At 41.3% G+C, this 23,419-nt stretch overlaps 1 protein-coding gene across 10 annotated transcripts in view; it reads right to left on the reverse strand.

Moving 5' to 3' along the window:
- Positions 1 to 202: 202 nt before the first annotated feature.
- ABCG2 (ATP binding cassette subfamily G member 2 (JR blood group)) overlaps positions 203 to 23,419 on the reverse strand; it is a 155,490-nt gene continuing 132,273 nt past the window's right edge. For all 10 annotated transcript variants that reach the window (XM_068542423.1, XM_068542428.1, XM_068542426.1 and 7 more), the window contains 10 exons: positions 22,578 to 22,729; positions 20,471 to 20,575; positions 19,087 to 19,337; positions 13,832 to 13,914; positions 8,970 to 9,059; positions 7,674 to 7,798; positions 5,960 to 6,114; positions 3,686 to 3,775; positions 2,759 to 2,841; positions 203 to 410 (listed from right to left, as the gene is read on the reverse strand). In XM_068542423.1, coding sequence (XP_068398524.1) covers positions 263 to 410; positions 2,759 to 2,841; positions 3,686 to 3,775; positions 5,960 to 6,114; positions 7,674 to 7,798; positions 8,970 to 9,059; positions 13,832 to 13,914; positions 19,087 to 19,337; positions 20,471 to 20,575; positions 22,578 to 22,729 — 1,282 coding nt within the window. In that variant the 3' untranslated portion in view covers positions 203 to 262. The remainder of the gene's footprint in view (positions 411 to 2,758; positions 2,842 to 3,685; positions 3,776 to 5,959; positions 6,115 to 7,673; positions 7,799 to 8,969; positions 9,060 to 13,831; positions 13,915 to 19,086; positions 19,338 to 20,470; positions 20,576 to 22,577; positions 22,730 to 23,419) is intronic.

Below are 23,419 nucleotides of genomic sequence, written 5' to 3' on the forward strand. Positions count from 1 at the left end.
ATTAAACTAGATTTCTTCCCCATGGTTACTGTCTGACTAGATGAACTAGTATGTAGTACATAATATCACTAGTTTATGACCTGGGTTCTTTCAAGTGTAATTCAGTTCACTGTGACTTCTATAAATGTTTCTGTTGAAAATAATTCTTGCTGAAAAACAGTATGATGGCAAGTGAAAAGAAGACAACCAGAAAGTCACTGAATACTGAAATCAAGATGCTCCCTTTTTAATGTGGGGTATATTATGTAAATTAAAGAGGAATTTAGGAAGATTTTTTAAGGAATAACAACTTCAGGTAGGCAATTGTAAGGAAGATAACGATCATGCATGCCAAGGCCACGTGATTCTTCCACAGGCCCCAAGGCGAGAGATCGATGCCCTGGTTTTCCAGAAATTCTTCGCCAGTACATCTGAAATTCAACAGAAAAAGAACATGACTTCATTCTTAGCGTCTGTCAAATTTCACTCAATATATTCACTGTTCCTTAAAAAAGCCTACAGGTTACCGAGTCTTAAATATCCATCCCTTCATTTATAACAGAAAACAGTTTTGGAGGGTTTTTTGGTGTGTGTGTGTGTGTGTGTGTGTGTGTGTGTGTGTGTGTGTGTGTGTGTGTGTGTGTGTGTGTGTGTGTGTGTGTGTGTGTGTGTGTGTGTGTGTGTGTGTGTGTGTGTGTGTGTGTGTGTGTGTGTGTGTGTGTGTGTGTGTGTGTTTTAGCTTTATAATTCTATTTTATTGGGATATGACAGGGGCCCATAGGTCAGCCATATGCATCATAAAAATATACAGAAAACAGTCATTGAGTGCTTACAATTCTGCTAGATACGATGAAGCAACCCGCATATAATAGTTTAGGTAATCCCTAAAACAACCCAAATTTCAAAGATGAGGAAACTAAAGTTTAAGGAACTTGGCCAAATTTACAGACTCATACTCTGAAGCAAGTTGCTAGCCTCCCCGAATTCACTTGTTTCCAAGTCTACGATGCTGTTCTCCTCAAAGGGCAGAAACATTTATCAAGTAATTTTTCACTTACACCTGATGCAGAAAGTCTCAGCTTTAGATGATGATATCTACGGCCCTTACAAAGATGATCAAAGCTCTTTATAGAGCTTATTATCCACAAATTAGCCATACAAAAAAAAACACAGGCTGAGAGTTCTAAAACCAGGGAAAAAGGTGAGTAGGGGTTTCCTGCCAGAGTTGCACTCCGTCAGCTCTTGTACCAAGACTGGAACAGGCATCACAGATGCTCGGCTCTAAGACACCACCAGCAGGTCCAGTTATCATGTAAGCCTCAGTGGGGCTGGGGCAGAGCAGGATGGAGTAGCCCCGACACAGATTCGAAAAGGACCCGGTACTGAAAACACCTGGCACGAGCATAATTATTGCCTGGTACCGTTTCTGTGCAACTCTTGGAATTTGGCAGTTCCAAAAAAAAAAAAAAAAAAAAGTTATACCCAGACCAAAAGAAAGGGAGTGGGCAGGATGAAGAAACCTTCTCTTCACAGAGGTTTTCTGGCAATACTTCTAAACAGCAATTTGTCCTATTATTAAGAATTACTTCGGGCTTCCCTGGTGGCGCAGAGGTTGAGAATCCGCCTGCCAATGCAGGGGACACGGGTTCGAGCCCTGGTCTGGGAAGATCCCACATGCCGCGGAGCAACTGGGCCCGTGAGCCACAACTACTGAGCCTGCGCGTCTGGAGCCCGTGGTCCGCAACAAGAGAGGCCGCGACAGTGAGAGGCCCTCGCACCGCGATGAAGAGTGGCCCCCACTTGCCGCAACTAGAGAAAGCCCTCGCACAGAAACGAAGACCCAACACAGACAAAAATAAATAAATAAATAAATAAATAAATAAATAAATAAATAAGTTTATAAAAATAAAAAAAAAGAATTACTTCTATTCTACTTGAATATTCATGAGATTTAGGACATTAAATCTCTTTTCTCTCATTAATTATGTATTTTTCTCTTTTCTCTCATTAATTAATGTATCAAAAATCACACCATTAACAACAATCATTGAAAAGCGTTGCTCAATTTTAAAACAACACGTCTAATTTTATTAAATTCTGCGTTTTTGTTTATTATACAAAAAATGGGATTTCCTTCTCTGCTTACTGAAAGATGTGGTTCTTTCTTTAGAGGAAGCATCCTTTAATAGGGAGTATTCCCAGTCAGTTAAAAAAAGAAACAAAAAAAAGACTGTGCAGACTGTGATTTCATGTTGTCTCCTAACTGCAGGAGGAAGAGGCAAGAGTCAGGGCTGCGGTAGGAAATGCTCCCTCTCTCTCGCTCCTGCTGCCCTTTTAGCTCTTACTGCCACGCGCTGAGCTCACAGGAATTGCAAGTTCACGGATCCATGCACTTCATATAAGCCACACACTTCTGATACTGTTAAGGCCGTGCTAAAAATATCAAAGCAGCTCACTTCAAACTCAAATGTTCTAAAAAATAAAAACTCAAACCCACAATCCAAACTGCAAAAGGATCTTTTTTAAAAGGCCCCAAACAAACAAGTAACACATAAGAGACATTTCTCCAACTGAAACACGATTTTGACCGTAATAGAATACCTAGGAGTTGTAGAGCACTTTCACATGCATTAGTGTACAACCCACTTTACAGATGAGAACATTCAGGCTCAGAGAAGTCAGTGTCCCTGAAAGGACTCCCCAGCTCTAAGCCCAGGGGTGTTTCTGCATCACACCACAACAGTAAGCAAACCCATTAAGACACCGAATGCAAACTTACATTGCATAGCTACAGGTACTGTTTGTTGTTACATTGAGTCCTGGGCAGAAGTTTTGTCCCAAAAATTCATTATGCTGCAAAGCCTGTAACACACGTGGGAGCAGGGCAAGGAAAACAGTTTTAAATTTCAGAAAGTTTCCAAAGAATTATCACAATCACGTCCTCTGAGTTTAATCTCTATTGTTATTTCTAAAAACAAAACAAGCTTCATGTTCACAGTCTTGGTCACACCAAAGCAACTAAAATTATTTTTCCTGGCAATCAAGAGGCCTAGGGTTGGGATTTTGGCTCTAATACAAAAGCCAAGAGGAGAGATCTCTGGCTGTTTTATCCCATAGTTCTTTCCTTCTTCTCTCCCCAATTTTATAACCCCATAAACACTATAATTAAAATGATACAGCGGTACTCAATGACTATTGTTAATTTATAGTAACAATCTTTTGTATTGTTCTTGTTTGTTCTCATCCAAACCACTTATAATTCTTGGGAGTTAGAAACTTAATTATACTATATTAAGGCACAGTTTTCTCTGGAGTTGATTAGCTTTCTGAAGCCAGTAGTGGCTGTATTGTATGGTCTTTGTTTTTCTTCTAATTTCCCTTTCAATTTAAAATATGTATTCTAGGCTCCCATCCTCTCCTTAATTTCTTTAATGAACTGAAACACTGTACTTTTTTATATCAATTAGTAATCTTTGTCCTTTACTCTGAGTTATCTCCCAATCCTTCACCTCCTTCAAACAACAGGGTGACTGGAGAAACCCCAGGTGATTATCAAGGTGACCCAGGGCTTAACAGGAAGCTCTCCTTCATTGTCCTAAAACTCGCACAGCTCATGGCTGGGGACGTGAGGTGGTTAGGCTTTACTCTGGCTGTTCCCAGCCTGGGAACAATGAACCAGTCACAGGGACAGACAAGGAGAACATACCGCAAAGCCATATCGAGGAATGCTGAAGTACTGAAGCCATGAGAGCCAAGGCACAACGGTTCTGAGATTTACCAACAGCCCTGAAAATATCTACAGAAAACAAATACCAAGAATCAGAACTGGTGGAGTGATTTCATGAAGAATTCTAGCAAATACCCTCCTTGAGTCCCCGACAGCCTTGCGAACACTTCTGCCTTGAAATCCCTTCCACTACTCTGAAGACTTACCTTATCCTCTTTGTATATGTGTATCTCTCTAGAGTGGAGCCTGTTTAGGGCTCTAAAGGAATAACAATATATCTATAATATACATTTTATTTAACTGGAAGATTTTTAATTGTTGAGGCTTTTACTTTCTCTGTAACTGCACACAGTGGAAGGTCAGTAAGTACTGACTGCTCTAATGATACAACCAACTATATGTTCCCACCAATAGACACACCCGGACATATCCTGAGCACCTCATGCCCCTATTTCCATGAACACAGTAATATTTTCTATTTACAAGGGTTTGCATTCTATCTCTGTATGACTTTAGGAATAATTTTGGGTCCAAAATGCATGCTTAAAACAACCCAGAGACTGGAAGTGGTACACAGCATGATATGGTAAAGCACAGCATAAAATATGGTCAATACCTTCATTTAAAGCTACCAAAAAGCAGTATTACAGTGGAAATTCCAGGAAGGTCTGCTCCAGCAAGAGATGGCTACATGAGAAGAGGCTCACGTAAAACATCTCTTAACTGGCACAAGGCACGCTGGGATGGGCATAACGATGACAATGTTCCTGGTGTGACTACATCGCTTTAAACTTGACTTAACCAAGTGCTTCATACATAAGACAGCACCTCTGAGTAGAATACGGTCTTATGACTGGTTTATAAAGTTCTATACACAAACCCTTAAATAATAACAAATCAAAGCATCTAATATATCAAATAAAACATTTTTATATTTGAAGAACATCTTATTTATTAGATGACATTATAGAAAATGTACATAAAATTGATCACTTTCTCAATACTGTTTAGATTGGTAGTTTTCAAACTCAGAAATGGAAGAATTAAACTTTGACAAGAGTTGGTGCTAATTACCTACCTTCTAAAGACAGGTACTGCTACTCTAGCAGAAAGGGCATGTGGATTAAGTAAATAGGCTACACATTCCTGTTTACTTGATGTTAGTGGGGAAATGTGGTAACTGGTTCCCTTCGCCTATTGAATCACCTTTGTTCGTGCAAAATGTAGGGCCACGGGGACTTCCCTGGTGGCGCAGTGGTTAAGAATCCACCTGCCAACGCAGGGGACACAGGTTCGAGCCCTGGTCCGGGAAGATCCCACATGCCGCGGAGCAGCTAAGCCCGTGCGCCACAACTACTGAGCCTGCGCTCTAGAGCCCACGAGCCACAACTACTGAGCCCACGTGCCACAACCGCTGCAGCCTGCCGCACCTGGAGCCTGTGCTCCGCAACAAGAGAAGCCACCGCAGTGAGAAGCCCGCGCACCAAAACGAAGAGTAGCCCCCGCTCGCCGCAACTAGAGAAAGCCCGCGTGCAGCAATGAAGACCCAATGAAGCCAAAAATTAATTAATTAATTAATTTTAAAAAACGTAGGGCCATGTAAGGTTAGGATTAAATAGCTGCTTAAAAAAGGTAAACAGAAATATATTGTTATAAAGGAATGTCAGGAACCCAGAAAGGAGGGGACCTAGTACTGGAATTTTTCAGTATTTTTAAAACACTCCTTTTCAAAATACTGGAGGGACGCAAGATAGACCCATGCCACATGCTGCTCTGTTTTCATGGAACTTAGTTCTTTTCCCTTGCTTGGAGAGTAGTTCATCCAACCAAACCATCTCAGCTGCCAGTTAAACAAGCCAGCAGTTCTCTCACACCAGCAGGGAAGTCAAACAATGAACCTGTCATTTCTACAATTTTTTTAAATTTGAAAAATCAAAATTTTTCTGGTTTTTAAAAGTTCCAATCGATCAAGCTTTCACGATATGTCACCAAGAGGCATCTTTTTAAAGCTCATCGGTAACAACATGTTAACTAAGGTTATAATAACTATATTAGAACAGTAGCAAAAAAGGCTGGGTAAGATGAAGAAAAAGCTGGCATGTTCTCTAATAATATAAGCTATACTTCAATATACGGCCTCCTTAAAGCAAAAGGATTTACAGAATCCTCAAGCAGATTTTACAGGATAGGTGAATCCGGGGGGAGAACAAAGGGAAATAATTAATGTCTCAGGGAAGCACAGTTCATACTCACCATCATAAACACAAAGGAGATGGTCATGAGAAGCGTTGCTATGGATACCACGCTCTGACCTGCTGCTATGGCCAGTGCCATTGAACTGGCTGAATAAGCCACCATCATCAGGGTAAACATCATGATGAAGAAGGCCTCCACCTGTGGTTTCAATCCTTAGGGAGCAAAGAGGGGGTTAATCCAACTGTCTATGTCACGGTGTATCGGGGATTGTTATTGTGCAAATAACACTGTAATATTTTGAGAAACTAGTATCAGATGGAAAAAAATTCATCCTCTATCCAACCACCCTGGGTCACCACTTTCATTGTTCCCCCCAACATAACTGTAGGATGCTATATGCTATATGCAGTTTTCTTTCTTTTTTAATTTATTTATTTTATTTTTGGCCGTGTTGTGTCTTTGTTGCTGCACGCAGGCTTTCTCTAGTTGCGGCGAGCGGGGGCTACTCTTCGTTGCGGTGCACGGGCCTCTCATTGCGGTGGCCTCCCTTGTTGCGGAGCACGGGCTCTAGGTGTGCAGGCTTCAGTAGTTGTGGCGCACGGGCTTAGTTGCTCCGCGGCATGTGGGATCTTCCCAGACCAGGGATCGAACCCGTGTCTCCCCTGCATCGGCAGGTGGATTCTTAACCACTGCGCCACCAGGGAAGTCCTGCAGTTTTCTTTTACAGGCTCACTGCACAAGCACTTTTCCACGTAACACTCGTGCTTCTTTATTTGTAATTATTAACAGTTTCTGAGTGCCTGAGGTGGAGAGCTGCAGGCAACACAACTGGCCAGAATTCTACTGCCTTCTCTTCTAAGAAGGAAACTTGCCAAGACCACATTCATTTTACCTAGACACCACCACATTACTCACTGTTTGTTGTAAATGTATTAGTGAAGATACTGGGAAGGTCAGGATTACACGCCTTCCCAGTGGTTTTAAAATCTGGGGGATGTGTCCATAATCCAAGTCTCCCAAGACAAATCACCCTATAACTCTGGGATTGAGGATGGGGTTAAATTAAGTTTCATAAAACTGCTTTGTCAACGAAAATAGGCTAATACTGTGGGTCATACAAAAATCTGGAGATTTTGGAACAGCCATAAGGACACCAGTTAGGAGTCTGAGGGTCTCGGTTCTATACCTAATTCTTTACGACACACCTCTTATTTGTAACATGGAATTTTAAACTCAATCAATAGTGCTTTGTCAGAAAAGAAATATTTCTGGCGCGTGTGTGTGTGAGAAATATATGGAAATGCTGATACAATGAGCCTGGGGTGTAGTCTAAACACAATGCATAAAAAAATCAATCTGTCTACATCTATCGAACAAATATTTTTATTACCAGAAGTCCCTATCTTTCATTATCTTTATACACACACACACACACACACACACACACAAAAATATAAATAGATAAGTAATAAATATCCCAGCTCCAGCTCCTCCAACATAGTGTCAAATAGTTTTAGGAATTATTTCCATGTTTGTATATGACACAGAGTATCTCTATTTATAAAATATAGTTTTATAAATAGTTTTTAAATTACTTTGGAAAAAGTCTTGCAAAAATCTCCTCCGAGAACAGTTACTTCAGAGCGTACATAATGAATAGATGCTTCCTTATCTCAGGAGTTGATTTACAGTTTTGAGAACCGAAGCACGCCTGCAAAAAGTCCCCTCACATCCAAGACGAAAGACACATACCTTTCGTTTCATTGCTTACCTAACAGGAAGTATGTGATACTAGTAAATATAATACTTGGTAACAACCTCATGGGGAGTAAATCAGATAACAGTTTTCCAAAGAAGTAAGATGACACTCTGTAATATCCGCTGATATATTCATGTCTAAAAACAAAGATTCACATCATACATCCTAGGTTAGTTTAAGAAGGCAAAGACCAGAAGATGAAACCACTTGCTATACCTATTTCTGCTGCCACCCTGGATCTAAGAACTACAGCTTCCACGTCCTCGAGGCTAACCCACCACCCTTCATCCCTGTCAGCACCAGGCACAGGTCACGTGTGCGCCTCCCCTGGGACATCACCCCCCAAGGCTCTGTGCAGTGACCCCTCTTCTCACTGCGTGACTCCCTCCAAATGCCGGCCAGTTTGCCCTCCGAACACACACTCCAGGGGGACGGGTCCTGCCTCGTCTCCCTCTCTTCCGCCAGTGGCTCTCCTTGAAGGCCAGCATGTCAGAAGCTGATCTCAGCGGTCACAGAGGCTTTTCTTCTTCCCTACTTCTAATTATGAAGAAGGTGGTGTTGCTATTCTCCGAGCCTCAAATGCAGCTTTGGGTCACTAATCTGTTTTTACTTCTTCCACTATCATGACAAAAAAAAGAAAATGGCACTTCTTTCCATGATCATGCCTGCCAACCACACACCCCTGTCGGCTATCAAATCCTCTTTTCTTCCCTCTCAAGTTCTAGATCCCTCCTCTTCCTGACAGCTTCCTCCTGTAAATCCAAACTATTCCACCAAGATCTTCATTCTTCCCCTCCCTCATGATTCCTTTACGCAACATGTAAACATGCAAATCTCTTCCAACTTTGACAAACACAAGAAACAGAACAGCCCACCTTTATTTTAAGGCTGCCCTCTGGCCCCTTCCATTCTCCCTTCCACTGAGGGCTTGGTCTATATTCTTGGTCAGCTTCACCTCCTCACCTTGAATTTACTGTTCAGCTCACTACCTTCTCTCTACCAAGCCCCTCAAACTTTCCTTGTGACAGTCATCATGACTTCTTATTTGCTAAAAACAAAAGATCCTTTTCAGCCCCTTTATTCCTTGCTTTCTCTGCAGCACTGGATTTGCGGGCTAGGCCCTAATCCTGAAACTCCTTTTTCCCTGATACATGGGGTATCAGGCCCCATGTGCTATGATTCTCCTCCCAGCCTCTGGGTGCTCTTTCTCAACCAACACTGGTAATCCCCAAGAACCAAGCCATGGCCTGATTCTGGATGTGACCAGTTTGACCAGTAGCCCCCTTCCGGAAACAGAGACCTACTCACATAAAGAGCTTCTTCTCGACCACCAGGAGCTCCACGGCCGACACGCTGCTGAAACACTGGTTGGTGGTCAGGAAGAAGAGCACCCCGGCTCTGTGACGAGAAAAGGGGAACGAAAGCACTGCAGTCAATTAAACGTTCTTCGGTCCTTTGTCTACCTGCAAAACTCTTCCCTCGAATGATATCTTAGCACATTAAACAAACAACTGTTCTGGTTGAAACTGAGAGGGAAGCATGAGCCCCATCAGGTCACTCCCCCACCCCTGTGTCTCCACAGTGATACCCCTGGGACCCCGTATAGCACAGTTTGAAATTCATGACCTAGTTTGCTACGGGCTGAATTGCAGCCTCCCCAAATTCCTGTGCCGAAGCCCTAACCCTCAATGTGACGGCATTTAGAGATGGTGCCTTTGGGAGGTGGTCCGGTTCAGACGAGGTCATGAGGGTAGGGCCCTCACAATGGATTAGTGCCCTTAGAAGAAAAGGGAGAGACATCAGAGCTCTCTCTCTCTCTGCCATGCAAGGACACAGCCAGAAGGCAGCAAATCAGAAGAGGGTCCTCTTCAGAACCCGACCATGCGGGCAACCTGATTCCCAGAACCGCGAGAAATGAATTTCTGTGGTTTAAGCCACCCAGTCTGTGGGTCTTCGGCACAGTCTACGGCAGCCAAGCTGACAATTACATAGGTCATAAAAATACTACCACCTTGGATTTTAACCAACAAAATGCCAAGTGCAGTTCCTAATGTATGAACAGAGAAACAGTGAGCCAAATAAAGCTTGCAAAGGTTAAAAACCTCTATTAGCCACTTCTTTAAAAGTTGAGTAAAGAAGAAACTAAGGCAAGGCAAAATGAAAGCCTGTGGAGGGACATCTTATTGTGTACATCCCCCTCACAGCCACCAGCACAGCCGTGATAGTCTCCTTGACCACCCACTGCCAATAGGGTTTCTTTCCAACGGCCTCAAAAAAAAAAAAAAACCCAAAATAATGCTCATAAAGGAAAAACTAATTTGTGCACCTATGAGAAAAGGAAGACTATTAATGCTTCTCTCTCAGTAAAACAACTGAAGTTTACAAAGGAAAGTACTCAGTTAATCTACACTTTGAGAGAAATATGAATTTTATGAAAGCATGCCCACAGTCCTGAAACACTGTTGGGATTTCCTTCCTAACCAAATGATTTAATTGACATTGAGGATGTGAGTTGAAACCAAAAGAGATGAGGCAACACATCACTTAAATGACACACAAATAAGAGAATTTTTAAAAATGTAAACCCAAGCGTATAACCCTCTAACAAAAAGAGACCATAGACACTCAGTAATTGGTTTTAACACTCCCTCCTCCCAAAATAAAGAACTTAAGGAACAGGCTGTCTTAAAAGTAAATGTTTAGGGACTTCCCTGGTGGCGCAGTGGTTAAGAATCTGCCTGCCAGTGCAGGGGACACGGGTTCGAGCCCTGGTCTGGGAAGATCCCACATGGTGCAGAGCATCTAAGCCTGTGCACCACAACTACTGAGCCTGCGCCCTAAGCCCACGTGCCACAACTACTGAAGCCCGCGCGCCTAGAGCCCATGCTCCCCAACAAGAGAAGCCACCACAATGAGAAGCCCGCGCACCGCAAGGAAAAGCAGCCCCCACTCGCCACAACTAGAGAAAGCCCGCGTGCAGCAACAAAGACCCAACGCAGCCAAAAATTTATTTTTTATTAAAAGAAAAAATAAAAAGAATCCGCCTTCCAATGCAGGGGGCGCGGGTTGGATCCCTGGTCGAGGAACTAAGATCCCACATGTCTCGGGGCAACTAAGTCTGTGCGCTGCAACTACTGAGCCCGCGTGCCCTGGAGCCCGCACACCACCACTAGAGGGAAGCCCATGCACCGCAATGAAGAGTCCGTGCGCCGCAATGAAAGATCCCGCATGCCGCAACTAAGACCCGACGCAGCCAAATAAATAAATAAGTAAGTAAATGTTTATACAATAAATAAATGGAAAAAAGCCAGGCCTATAATGCGAGCAACTATGCTACTTTCTGCACACAAATAAGCCTAATATCAACATAAAAGCTAATTTCAGAAACAGAGGACATGGTAACAATTCGGCTCAATTTGTTAAGTGTTACATCTAACAGTACAATAATGTTCATAAAGATTCTGAACTAGTACATAGTGAAATTCCTCCTAAATCATAAGATAATTTATTTTATACTATACAGATTTTATTGTTAAAGAATTTAATGTACTCTAGTTCTTTTCAAGGTGGTAATTCATGTCTGTAATGTCTGCTTATTGATGCAAATATTCTTAAAATATCTCTTCCCTTAATATACATTTATTTGTTTAGTTATCTCCACAACTCTGTAAGGTAGTTGAGTTGTTAGGTCAAAGAAGTTCATATTCCATACATCATTATACAGGTTAGAGAAAGAACAAAGAGAGCATCTCCCTAGAATAATTCATTCCCAAAAAAAGAGAACCAAACCACACTGGCCTCCAGGGCAATTTCAAGTGATAAAAAGTGGCAGTAAGCTTAAGTCAAAAATACAAATTAAAATAGCTCCAATGATCTATTTTTGCAGAAAACACTTGAAGAAACAGTTAACGCTCTTCTAAATTTCTCTGGATTCTTCTACCAAGAGCTTTAATGACTAGATTTCTAGTTCCTCTCTTAAATTCCAGTTGAGGACAGGCTTCCCAGTATCTTTTTTCCAAATGCTTCCCACTGCACAACACAAAAGACCCACAGGCTCTAGATTCCTGTGTTATATACTCTGTGCTTCACGAAAATATGGCATCTACAAAGGGTACAAACCATCAATTACTAGCAAGTTTCGAATAAACCAGAGAAGAACACAGCCCTCGGGGAAGATAAAAAGAAAAACAATAACATAACTCTAGAAAAAAGCTCCAATAATCATCTCACTATCTGACGCCCCATAGGAGATCTCTTACTTTAACCTGAGTGAAGAATTGACCTTTATGCTTGTTCTGCCTTTCATAAACAATCATCCTTTTCCAGATATCAAAACAGATTCAACTTAAGCTACTACAGCTTTGCTCAGTAGTGAAATGGGGATAAAACCATCCACTTCTTTGGCTGGGAGGGTAACCTGAGACCCTGGATGTAAAGCCCGGAGGACAGTGCCTGGCCCAGGGCGGCTCTCAATAAATAAAGCCAAGGAGAACTCTGTGGTCTTCCACTCTGCTCAGCACCTCTATTCAGAGCATGTTGTGGTCCATTACAAAGTCTCATCAGGAAACATAGCTTTAAGGGCACGTTATGACCGAAACCAGGGAAGGTAAACTAACGTAAGTACTAACCCTACAACAGAAAAAACTGAGTCCCCACCACCACCCCAGGTCAAACAAATCAAAACCTTAAAAGGAAATTAACTCACAGGCAACAAAAGAAAAAAACAGATAAACTGAACTATGTCAAATTTTAAAATTTTTGTGCATCAAAGGACACACCAACAGGGACCTCCCTGGTGGTCCAGTGGGTCAGACTCTGTGCTCCCAATGCAGAGGGCCCAGGTTCAATCCCTGGTGGGAGAACTAGATCCCGCACGCATGCCGCAACTGAGGAGGCTGCACGCCACAACTAAGAAGTCCGCATGCCGCAACTAAAAGATCCCGCGTGCCGTAACTAAGATCCGGCGCAGCCAAAATAAATAATAAAATAAATAAATATTTTTTTTTAAAAAAGGACACACCAACAGAGTGAAAAGACAACACACAGAATGGCAGAAAATATTTGCAAATTTATATCTGATAAGGGGTTCGTATCCAGAATATATAAGGAATTTAACAGCTCAACAATCTTCAAAAAAACCCAATTAAAAGATGGTTAAAGAACTTCAATAGACATGCTTCCAAAGGAGAAACACAAATGGCCAATGTGCACCTGAAAAGATGCTCAACAATACAATAATCATTAGGGAAATGCAAATCAAAACCACCATGAGATACCACTGTCCACTAATGAGGGGAGCTATTTAAAAAAAAAAAGAAAACAAAAGAAAAAATAAGTGTTGGTAAGGTTGGGGAGAAACTGAAACCCTGTGCACTACTGGTAGAAATGCAACATAGTGTAGCTACTGTAGAAGACAGGGTAGCAGTTCTTCAAAAAAATTAATGGGATTACCAAATGATCCAGCAATTCCACTTCTGGGTATTTACCCAAAAGAATTTAAAGCAGAGACTCAAACAGATATTTATTTGTACATCCATGCTCATAGCACCATCATTCACAACAGCCAAAAAGTGGAAACAAACCAGTGTCCATGGACAGACAAATCGATACACAAAATGTGGTATATCCATACAATGGAGTATTATTTCGTCTTTAAAAAGAAATAAGTTCTGACACACGCTACAACATGAATGAACCTTGAAGATATTATGCTAAGGGCAATAAAGCCAGTCACCAAAAAGACAAATACTCCATGATTCCACTTATATGAGGTACTTAGAATAGTTAAAATCAGAGACAGGAAGTATAATGGTGATTTCCAGGGGCTGCGGAAAGGGAGAATGGGGAGCTGTTGCTCAGTGGGTACAGAGAGGCGGTTTGGGAAGATGAAAAAGTTCTGGAGTTGCAAGGTGGGGAGGGCTGAACAATAACGTGAATGTAATTAATGCCACTGAACTGGACACTTAAAATTGGTTAAGAGGGTAAATTTTAGGTTCTGTATATTTTAGCACTAAATAATTAATTCTTCCATTCAGCTTTCAATTCTCTGACTTGTTCTACTCCTCAATTTACCCTTTGCTTATCTCAAATTCAAATTCGTAATCGATTTTCATAAGCTTGAAAGAAAAGTTAACAGCACATTCTCAAAATCAAGATCCAAATTTACTCACCTGTTCTGGATTCCTGCAGGATCATTTTTTAGATCGTAGAAAATGGCACCTATCACCAGTCCCAGAATGATTGTTACAATTATCTTTTCAAAAAGAAAAAAAGAATTTCAATTAAAGGTAAAAACGTAACACATTATTATTAAAATATATCTGGCTACATAATGAAACTCTCCATTGATTTTAAATGGCTTGGCCATAGTCCTTGGGAAAGTATAAAACAGTGTATGTTATTAAGACTACTTTTTAAATTGAAATAAAAATAATTTATCTGTGTGCTAGGGAGACTGACAGGCGACAAAGTAGAAAAGCTAAGATTTCTCCCAGTGCTTTACCAGGCCCTGCCAGTTCATGGTCCAGTTCAGGCTACTGGGCCTGGGAATGCCGTAGAGTGTAGCAGAACAATGCAAGCACCTAGCAAAATAGTCTGGGGGGTGAAATAAAGTCCGAGTGGCTAAGAGTTCTGGCCTGAACTCTCAACCTTTGTGCTAGTGGACATTCATAGTGTGATATTTCAAGAGGCTCCAATAAAAACAGGATATCTTTACTCTTAACATGAAAAATAAATAGAAATGAACCAAAATTTTGAAGCACACATGAAGAAAATTCGAACAATGTAATTTTGCACAATAAGGAAGTAGGGGTCGGGAGAGTCCACGCCTGCACTGGAAAAGTGCACTGTCACTGTCACCAAAGCATTCAGCCAGCTTTCTCTGAGGGCACCCGAGTGCATCCGTTACCCACCCTTCAGTCACTGCTTCCCCAGCAACCTCAGCCCGGAGGACCTACAGCCAACAGCAGGACTAAGCTGGCAATGCTTTGCCACTCTTACCTACCTTCACCCACTCACTCTGTTTGATGACTCCTAAGAAGACTGGCTAAACATCACTTCGGTTTTTAAGACTGACAAACTGTCTCTTAAGGACACTTCTATAAGCCAAGGGGTAAGGGTTACATTATAATTTACTTAAGGAAATTCTACTTATTGTACTTTTTAGTTAAATTTAATTAAATGAATTTAAAAATATAGTAAATGATAACCTAAAGAAAACAAAATATCCCACGATGTACCTTGGAACCTTCAAAGTTTAAAAACAAAACAAAACAAAACAAAACACCTCAGTACTACAACAGTGCAGTAGTATCAAGACTTGAAGTAACTTGTCAAGACACTTTTGGCATGAAGCAAACAAAACTGCAAAACAGGATCATGACCTGTGAAGACTAGCTCATGAAGACCAGTCTGGAAAGAATATGATTTGAGATGTCCTTAAAAATTGCCTTGCTAAAAAAGACAGTCAGAAATTTGAAAAAAAAAAAAATCTATTACCCTGGCATATTTTAATTACCTTCAAAGTATACTATACTTCGGGCTTCCCTGGTGGCGCAGTGGTTAAGAATCTGCCTGCCAAATGCAAGGGACACGGGTTCAAGCCTGGGTCCGGGAAGATCCCACATGCTGCGGAGCAACTAAGCCCGTGCGCCACAACTACTGAGCCTGTGCTCTAGAGCCCGTGAGCCACAACTACTGAAGCCCGGGTGCCTAGAGCCCGTGCTCCGCAACAAGGGAAGCCACTGCAATGAGAAGCCCGCGCACCACAACGAAGAGCAGCCCCCGCTCGCCGCAACTAGAGGAAGACCGCATGCAGCAGCGAAGACCCCATGCAGCCAAAAATAAATAAAGAAAAATAAATAAATTTATAAATATATATATATATATATATATATATACTATACTTCACGTCAACAGATCAAGCTTCCAAAATAAATAATAATAACCCCATCAGCATGTGTGCATGCACGTGTATACAAGTCTATACTTTCACCTTGTATAACTATAAGAATAGTCAGACTTTTAAAATTGGACACTCCACATGCTTTGTTTCTTCTACATTCAAACTTAGTAACTTATGTTAACAAACTGTCAGTTTTATCGTTTGGATGTTTCCTAAAGGTTTCAAAATTCTAAAAGTATTTTCAAGGAAACTTTTCAAACATATTGACAAAATTATTAATCTCATAATTTTGTCATGGTTTTACAAGGTGCGTCTATGTTTTTCCTTCTTACATTAAGGAAAAGAAAATAAACAGGAAAACTAAACATTGCTTAATGGAGCAAAGAAATTCTATCCTATGAGTTCTGTACAGCTGGCTTCTTTTGAAAAGAAATGTCCTAAATGTGTTATTCTATCTTTGTTCAAATGTGTTTGCCAACATTTCTCAAGGTGGATTCTAAGGGATGTTTATTGCTGTCACTGAAAAAATTAATCCATAGCCAAATGTTAAATGTGCTAATAGAAACAATGAATCTCCAAGAGATTCATGACAGTATTTTCCAAGTAGATTTGATCAGGAAACCTTTGGCACATTAAATGAACATTAAATCTTCTCATACAGATAATCCATTCATTCCAATATCTTCCAAAGACAACCTTTGGTTAAATGCATTACCAGAAGCAAAGTCTAACTCATGTAAATGACGAGTTCAAACCTAAGTATGGCTGTAAGACTACCCATACCAGATTTATCTTTTATTTATCTTTTATGGCTGTAAGCCATAAAACATTTTAATAGCTCCACATTCAAACACTTAGAGAAATAAAAGACACACTCACAAGATTATAAAAAACCCTAAACCAGAAGTCAGCACGCTATGGCCCTCAGGTCTATTTCTGTTCAGTCCACGAGCAAGCATAGTTTTTTACCATTTTATTAATGGTTGAAAGAAAAAAAAGAAGAAGAATATTTCTTGCCACATGAAATTTACATACAATTCATATTTCAGTGTCCGTGAAAAAAGTTTGATTGGAACACAGCCATGTTCATTTTTTTAAATGTATTTATGGCTGCTTTCTTGCGAAAATGGCAGACTTGACTACTTGAGACAAAGACCACACGAGCTGCAGAGCCTGAAGTATTTACCCCGTGACCCTTTACAAAAAAGGTTTGCCTACTCTTGTCTTAAGCTAACATTCCAGCATTGACATGTCTGAAGAAGAGTTCCCCCCACCCCCCCATGCAGATGCTCAGGGAGATGCAAGCTTCTATCCCTGTTCTGCAAGATTGTCACTGCTCTGAACATTGTTGGGATTCCTTTTGTGGAACTGAGGTCACTGAGGAGGTAAGTAGGCTGAACGTGCAACTTGGAGGCACTAGGCATGGGGTTTGCATCTGAAGAAAGCCTAGCACCAGAAGGTGCAGAAACCTGGTGTACTATTACAAAGAGCTCCGCATTCTAATCGCCCCTGCCCAGAGCTGCCATATGGAGTCATCCCTTGGTAGCGGCAGGGGGCTGGCTCCAGGATCCCCGTGGAGCCTCAAAATCCACAGATGCTCCAACTCCTTATATAAAATGGAGTCATGCAGTCAGTCCTCCGCACCCGTGGGTTCCTCCAACCTCAGCGTGCGTGGAACCCGGGATACTGAGGGCCGACTGTATGTGACTTGGACAAGGCATTTAGAAACCACTTTTAGAGGCAAGAGAACTTTATTTTCCAAATAAAAAAATCTAATGCATAAATCAAACTAAGAATCACCTGCCGTATATCATCTCACGGTTGAACAATGGATAACCAGGTTGACCTTACTTACAGAATTTGTTCCCAAATGATATCAAATCTACTCTAAAAGGATAAAAACGTACCCTTGATTGAAAGTACACAAAAGTGTTCATGTTCTGACAGAAATGCCAAATAACAAGTACAAAACTGTTTGGAGCAATTAGCAGTACGTCTCAAAGAGGGATATAGGCTCTCGGCATCAATACCTAGAAGGCGACAGTACTGCGGTATGAAAATGATGGTGCATGTGGTAAGAAGTCCGTGATGTTTCACTGGAGACAACAACATGCCATCTTTTAGCACTTGGCAGAAATTCAGTGATAATAAAATCGGCCAAGCCCAAAATAACTGGCTAAACTGACTTCCTTAGAAAGGATGGACCAGTGAAACTGGGAATATGAGGGTTTTGGATGACAGAGGGCTTCCCTGGTGGCGCAGTGGTTGAGGGTCCGCCTGCCGATGCAGGGCACACGGGTTCGAGCCCTGGTCCGGGAAGATCCCACATGCCGCGGAGCAACTAAGCCCGTGCGCCACAACTACTGAGCCTGCGCGTCTGGAGCCTGTGCTCCGCAACAAGAGAGGCCGCGACAGTGAGAGGCCCGCGCACCGCGATGAAGAGTGGCCCCCGCTTGCCGCAACTAGAGAAAGCCCTCGCACAGAAACGAAGACCCAACACAGCCATAAATAATAAATAAATAAATTTATTTTTAAAAAAAAGAAAAGAAAAGAATAACAGGAAAATCATGAAGGAGTCATTATCAACAACTATCAATGGAGTCAGCCAAAAGAGAAAAAGAACATTATTTCATCTTAATTAAGAGAAAGTCAGTCTGACAGTGGAGACTTCCTGAACAGAATTCAAGTCTGCCTGCTACCTCTGTGTTAACCTCACGCTGTTTTAGGTGTCTAGCGCTCTCCTAAGATCAGAAGCCCTCAATGAGGAAGGTCGATCGTAAGGAACAGCATTTGCACACAGGCTCTTTGCGCAGTGGCCAGCCCTACGGCCCTCAGGGACGTGACACTGAGCTGAAAGCTTCCCTGGCCACTTTCCACCTGACGTAAGATGCAAACCAACCCCTTCCCTTGCTCTTCCTCTTCCCCCACTTCCTTTCCTTCTCTCTTTCTCTTCCTTTCTCCACTTCTCTGCTTAAACTCTCTTCCTAGCCCTTTTTACCACCTGACACGCTATGTATCTTATTTCTATATGAATTTATCATCTGTCTCTCCTCATAAGGAAACAAGCTCCACGAGAGCAGGGATTTTACTTTTGCCCACTTTGTTCACTGCTGTGTACAAGCTCCAAAATGCAGCACGTGATCAGTAAGAACTTGTTGAATGCATCAGGAAATGGACATGTGTGGCCACCAGAAAACCCCAAATGTGGTCAAACATTTCCTTCACTTCACAATTTATGAAAAAATATTTTTTTTCTACAAAGATTATCCATTACAGCTTGCCTAAATCGACCAAAATTCTCAATTAGATAGTCCAAAAAAAACAACCCATTAAAAAAGAAATCTTCTATAAGTAAAAACTTAATTGGGTTTTACGTGTTTCTATACCCCAAATGGAATGGGGATAAATAAATACATAGAAGTGTGGGTAGAAGGTAAGCATAATCCTTAGATAGACTGTATCAGAACCTAATGCCCCCAAATGAGTATTTTACAGCATAATTAGAAGACTCTGCCAGGTTACCTGAGCTACAGAAGCCTGGGGATTACCCAGTAAGTTTTTGAATGAACGCCTGGAAATCCATCTGAGCTGATGACAGAAGGAGGTGGCATAGGTGATCTCCTTGTAGACTGAAATCTTCTTCTTTTTCTGACCCCCTGAGAGTTGCTCTAACTCAACTTTTGTTTCCTTGAAGAAGGAGGAGTTGGCATAAAACTCAGTTAATTTTCCTATGAGTGGAGTATCTGTCTTGGAAGGCTCTTCAGTCTCCTTGGCTTTGGAATAAAAGTGGATAAAGAAGGGAAACATTATTAACAAAATAACAGCTGATTTAGTCCATTTTTCTGTAACCGCTTTCTTAGATTCTTCCCTAGTACCTTAATTCTAAAGCTTGAGTATAAAAAATTATGAGATCTGTCACTGTTTTACAAAGTAGAAAAACAGAGTAAATTGGCCTACTTCTGTAAACTTACGGATACAGCAAACTCACTGATCTTTTCCTAGTTATAACATTTGGACCCTAAATCTTTTAAAATAGACTTCTCACCATATGGAGTTATAATTCCTAATAAAAAACCTGGTCTTTGCTTTTTACAATGTGCAAATGCATAAACTGCCAAGTTTCTTATTTCAAAACACTATACAGTTGGCCCTCTGTATCCACAGACGTTGAACCCAGGGGATAGGGAGGGCCTACTCTAAGGGACTTGAGCACCCTTGGATTCTGTTATCTGCGGAGGGGAGTGGGGGGAGTTCTGAAACCAATCCCCCTTGGATACCGAGGAGCCACTATGCAAACAATGGGCACTTTTTAAAAAATGGGAACTCCCCTTAGAACTGACACCATCCTATAAATGCTCATTTACAGATTAAATCAAAAACAGCACTCTCACAGACAACAAAATCTGTGTTGACTGATGCTATGAGATTGAATGTTTGTGTGCCCCCAAACTTCATATGCTGAAACCCAATCCCCAATGTGATGGTATCTGAAGGCAAGGCCTTTGAGGGATGATTAGGTCATGAGGGTGGACCCCTCAGGAGTGGGATTAGTACCCTTATGAAAGAGGCCCCAGAGGGCTCCCTCCCCACTCCCACCACATGAGGAGGCAATAATATGGTCGCTCATCTATGAACCAGGAAGCAGGTCCTCAGCAGACACCAAATCTGCTGGCACCTTGATCTTGGACTTCCAGCCTCCGGAACTGTGAGAAATAAATGTTTATTGTTTAAACCACCCAGTCTATATGGTATTTTTGTTACAGCAGCCAAACAAACTGGGACAACCAGTATCAGAGGACAGGATTGATGTAAATTCACACAGCCATGTTTTAGTGAGCTATCACGTTGCTAAGCTTCAGCCAACTCAATTAGGCAATAATCTGTGACTCTCAACAGATCTGCTAACCTTCACCGTCTGTGTCTTCTCTGTTTAACACCACAGCACAGGAGTCTCCATTAATGACGTCCAGGAAGAAGTCTGCAGGGTTATTATAGGGCTCACAGTGGTAACCTGCAAAAGAAGGTAACTCAGGTACACAAACTTGATAGTCTTGGGAAATAAAGACTCAGGGGGTGAGGGAGGCATTGCTGGGAGAGACAGGATCTAACAATTTCTCCCTCACTTTTCTTCTCTCTTCTCCCCTCACTAATTTACCGCTTCCTTTTAATCGCACGGTATTTCAACAGTTTTCTGACTCTTCACAAAACAGCACACTCCAAACCAACCTTGGGCTCTTAGCAAGTCTTCTGTTAGTGCTTGGTCCTTACCCATCATAATTCATAAGACCTGAAACAGCTATCAATATGCTATGGTGCTTATCAGAACTTCTTCAGAAATCTAGATATAGGTCCAAGAAAAAAAAAATAAGTTGAAAAAAAAAAAAAAAAAAAAAAAAGCTATAGAAGAACTAATGTTCCTTAAAGCCAGCTAAGGCATAGCAGGACTGTGTTTGGGAGAGGCCTGGGGTATGTTCTGCTCTCCAAGTTCACCTGGGGACTGCTAGAATACCAGTACCCACTTTAGCAATGATTGCTTTTGCCCCTATTAAATTCAGGTCCAAATGGTCCTCTGTTATGCTCCTGTAATTCCGATATAGAGAACAAATCACCAGAACGGCATTCTCAAGAGAATGTGGCTGGCACAGCATAGCTGAATGCTTACCCTGACTTCTTGTGGCACTGTAATAGGGAAGAACAAATCTGACTCCATATTGGATCTGTTTCTTTTACTTGAACCTTTGTATTCTATTGCTTCTGCTACAAGTTAAGAATGTTGCCTAGAGCCTGAAATATTCAGGATAGCCCATTCTCAAGGGTCTGATCTTTAAAGGTGGAACACTTTTCCATTCATAGAGAGATAAAGAGTTGCAGAACAGAGAATAATGTTTGTCTTGTTGGAGGTTTACAGGAACACCATGACCAGACCTAGGTGGACAGTCGCAAGAACAAAGGATTCCGACACTAAGAAGTTTTCAACAACCAGCCACACCCCCTTCCCTTTCAGTATAAAAGAAGCCTGAATTCTAACTCGGGGAAGATGGTTCTTTGGGACACGAGGCCACCATCTTCTCGGTCTGCTGGCTTTCTGAATAAAGTCTCTATTCCTTGTCCCAGCAACTCATCTCCTGATACACTGGCCTGTCGTGCAGCAAGCAGCATGAGCTCAGACTCAGAAGCAACATGATTATCTGAACTCAGCTTGGCCTGTAGTCTGATCCTTAAGTTCATCCCCCCTAAACTCCCTAGACCCATGCAAGGTTTCTTAATTTTAAATGACAGAGACTAAACAAAAACATTTTAAAATGTGGTTATAGCAAATATTTAAAACTATATTTGAGTTCATGAAGCACCATCTATAATCATATCCAAGGATCTCTAAAATGAAGCAGATTGCGTAAGTCATAAAAAAAATGACGTATTTCTACTTAAATAGAACCAGGAAATCCAGAGCCATCAGAATGTTGGCCCATTGATGTCAGACTTTCGACTAGCCATTATACTGACAGGTAATTCACACCCAAGCTGAATCCGCAATCTAACGTTACTAGAAAATTAAGTAGCATCTCCACGAACCCCCAACCAAGGTAGATCAACATCCCATGTAAGGGAAAAACATGATAAAGCCTAATCTGTACCATGGTCAAGAAGACAAATAATTTAGGGACATTAGGCCTTTCCAAAAAAATTCAACTGACAGATAACTGGCTATGAGGCCAATATATGTATTGAACTGTTAGGGAAAGGTCAGCAGAACTGAGAAGGAGAACAGATACAGACCCAATAGAAATACACACACACTCACACTCACACACACACTCAAACAGGATAGAAAAAGATACCTAAATAACAAGCTGGCACTGCAAAGTGAAGAACTAGCACTAAACTAACTGAAGATGTTTCGGAGTAGTGGAAACCATGGTATATCTACTCAAACAGCTCTCCAGGTGACCCCTTTGCTCTCCTTTAGGATACTATTAATGAAGGATCTTATTTCATAAAGAAGTCAACCATACCAGTGGATGCAAAGTAACCCAAGGCCTCCTGAGCAGGCCCGTGGAACATTAATCTTCCTGAGGCCAACAAGGTAAGGCTATCAAACAACTTGAAGATGGAATAACGAGGCTGATGAATGGAGAAGATGATTGTCCGTCCTTGTTTAGACATCCTGAATTAAAAGTGAGGAGATAACGAGTCATTAAACATCTGAAACTTGCATTTCTTGGCAACATAGTTTATTATTCCTGCCTTTAGATCATTTGTTCCTCTTTCAACTTGATTTTCTCTTACTAAATTCTCATCTCATATTATCTGACTGATAGGTAGAGAACCTAAATTCAGTGCTTTCATGAAACACTAAGGTTTCTAAAATGTGTTCCATGGGTACTCTAGAATCAATCAGAATATTAATTAAAAATACAGATCCCTGGACAGTCTACTCAGACCTATTGGGTCTATGGAACCATATTTTTAACTAGCACCCAGGTAATTTGTAAGTACACTCAAGTTTTAAAACTTATTATGAACTAAATATTAAAACAATGGTCATATGCCCCATCCTCATTGATCATTTAAGTCTTCTGGCTCTTTAGGAACTGGTTTTCATTCTTCTGCCCTAATAATACAATTAACATTACTGAGTACTGACTAGATCTTCGCCAAATACTTTATAGATGACCTCATCTAAATTTACACAATATTGTTATGAGGCAGTACCAGTAACTATTATTACTGTTATATAACAGATAAGGCTTAGAGAATTAAGCAATGGTTCAAAGTGTCACTGTTAGAAGGGGCAGGGCTGGGATTTGATCCCTGGTCTAATACCGTGGCCAAAAGACAGTAACTCCTATCTTTA

Source organism: Eschrichtius robustus, chromosome 4, assembly GCF_028021215.1.
Source record: "Eschrichtius robustus isolate mEscRob2 chromosome 4, mEscRob2.pri, whole genome shotgun sequence".
Lineage (NCBI taxonomy): Eukaryota > Metazoa > Chordata > Mammalia > Artiodactyla > Eschrichtiidae > Eschrichtius > Eschrichtius robustus.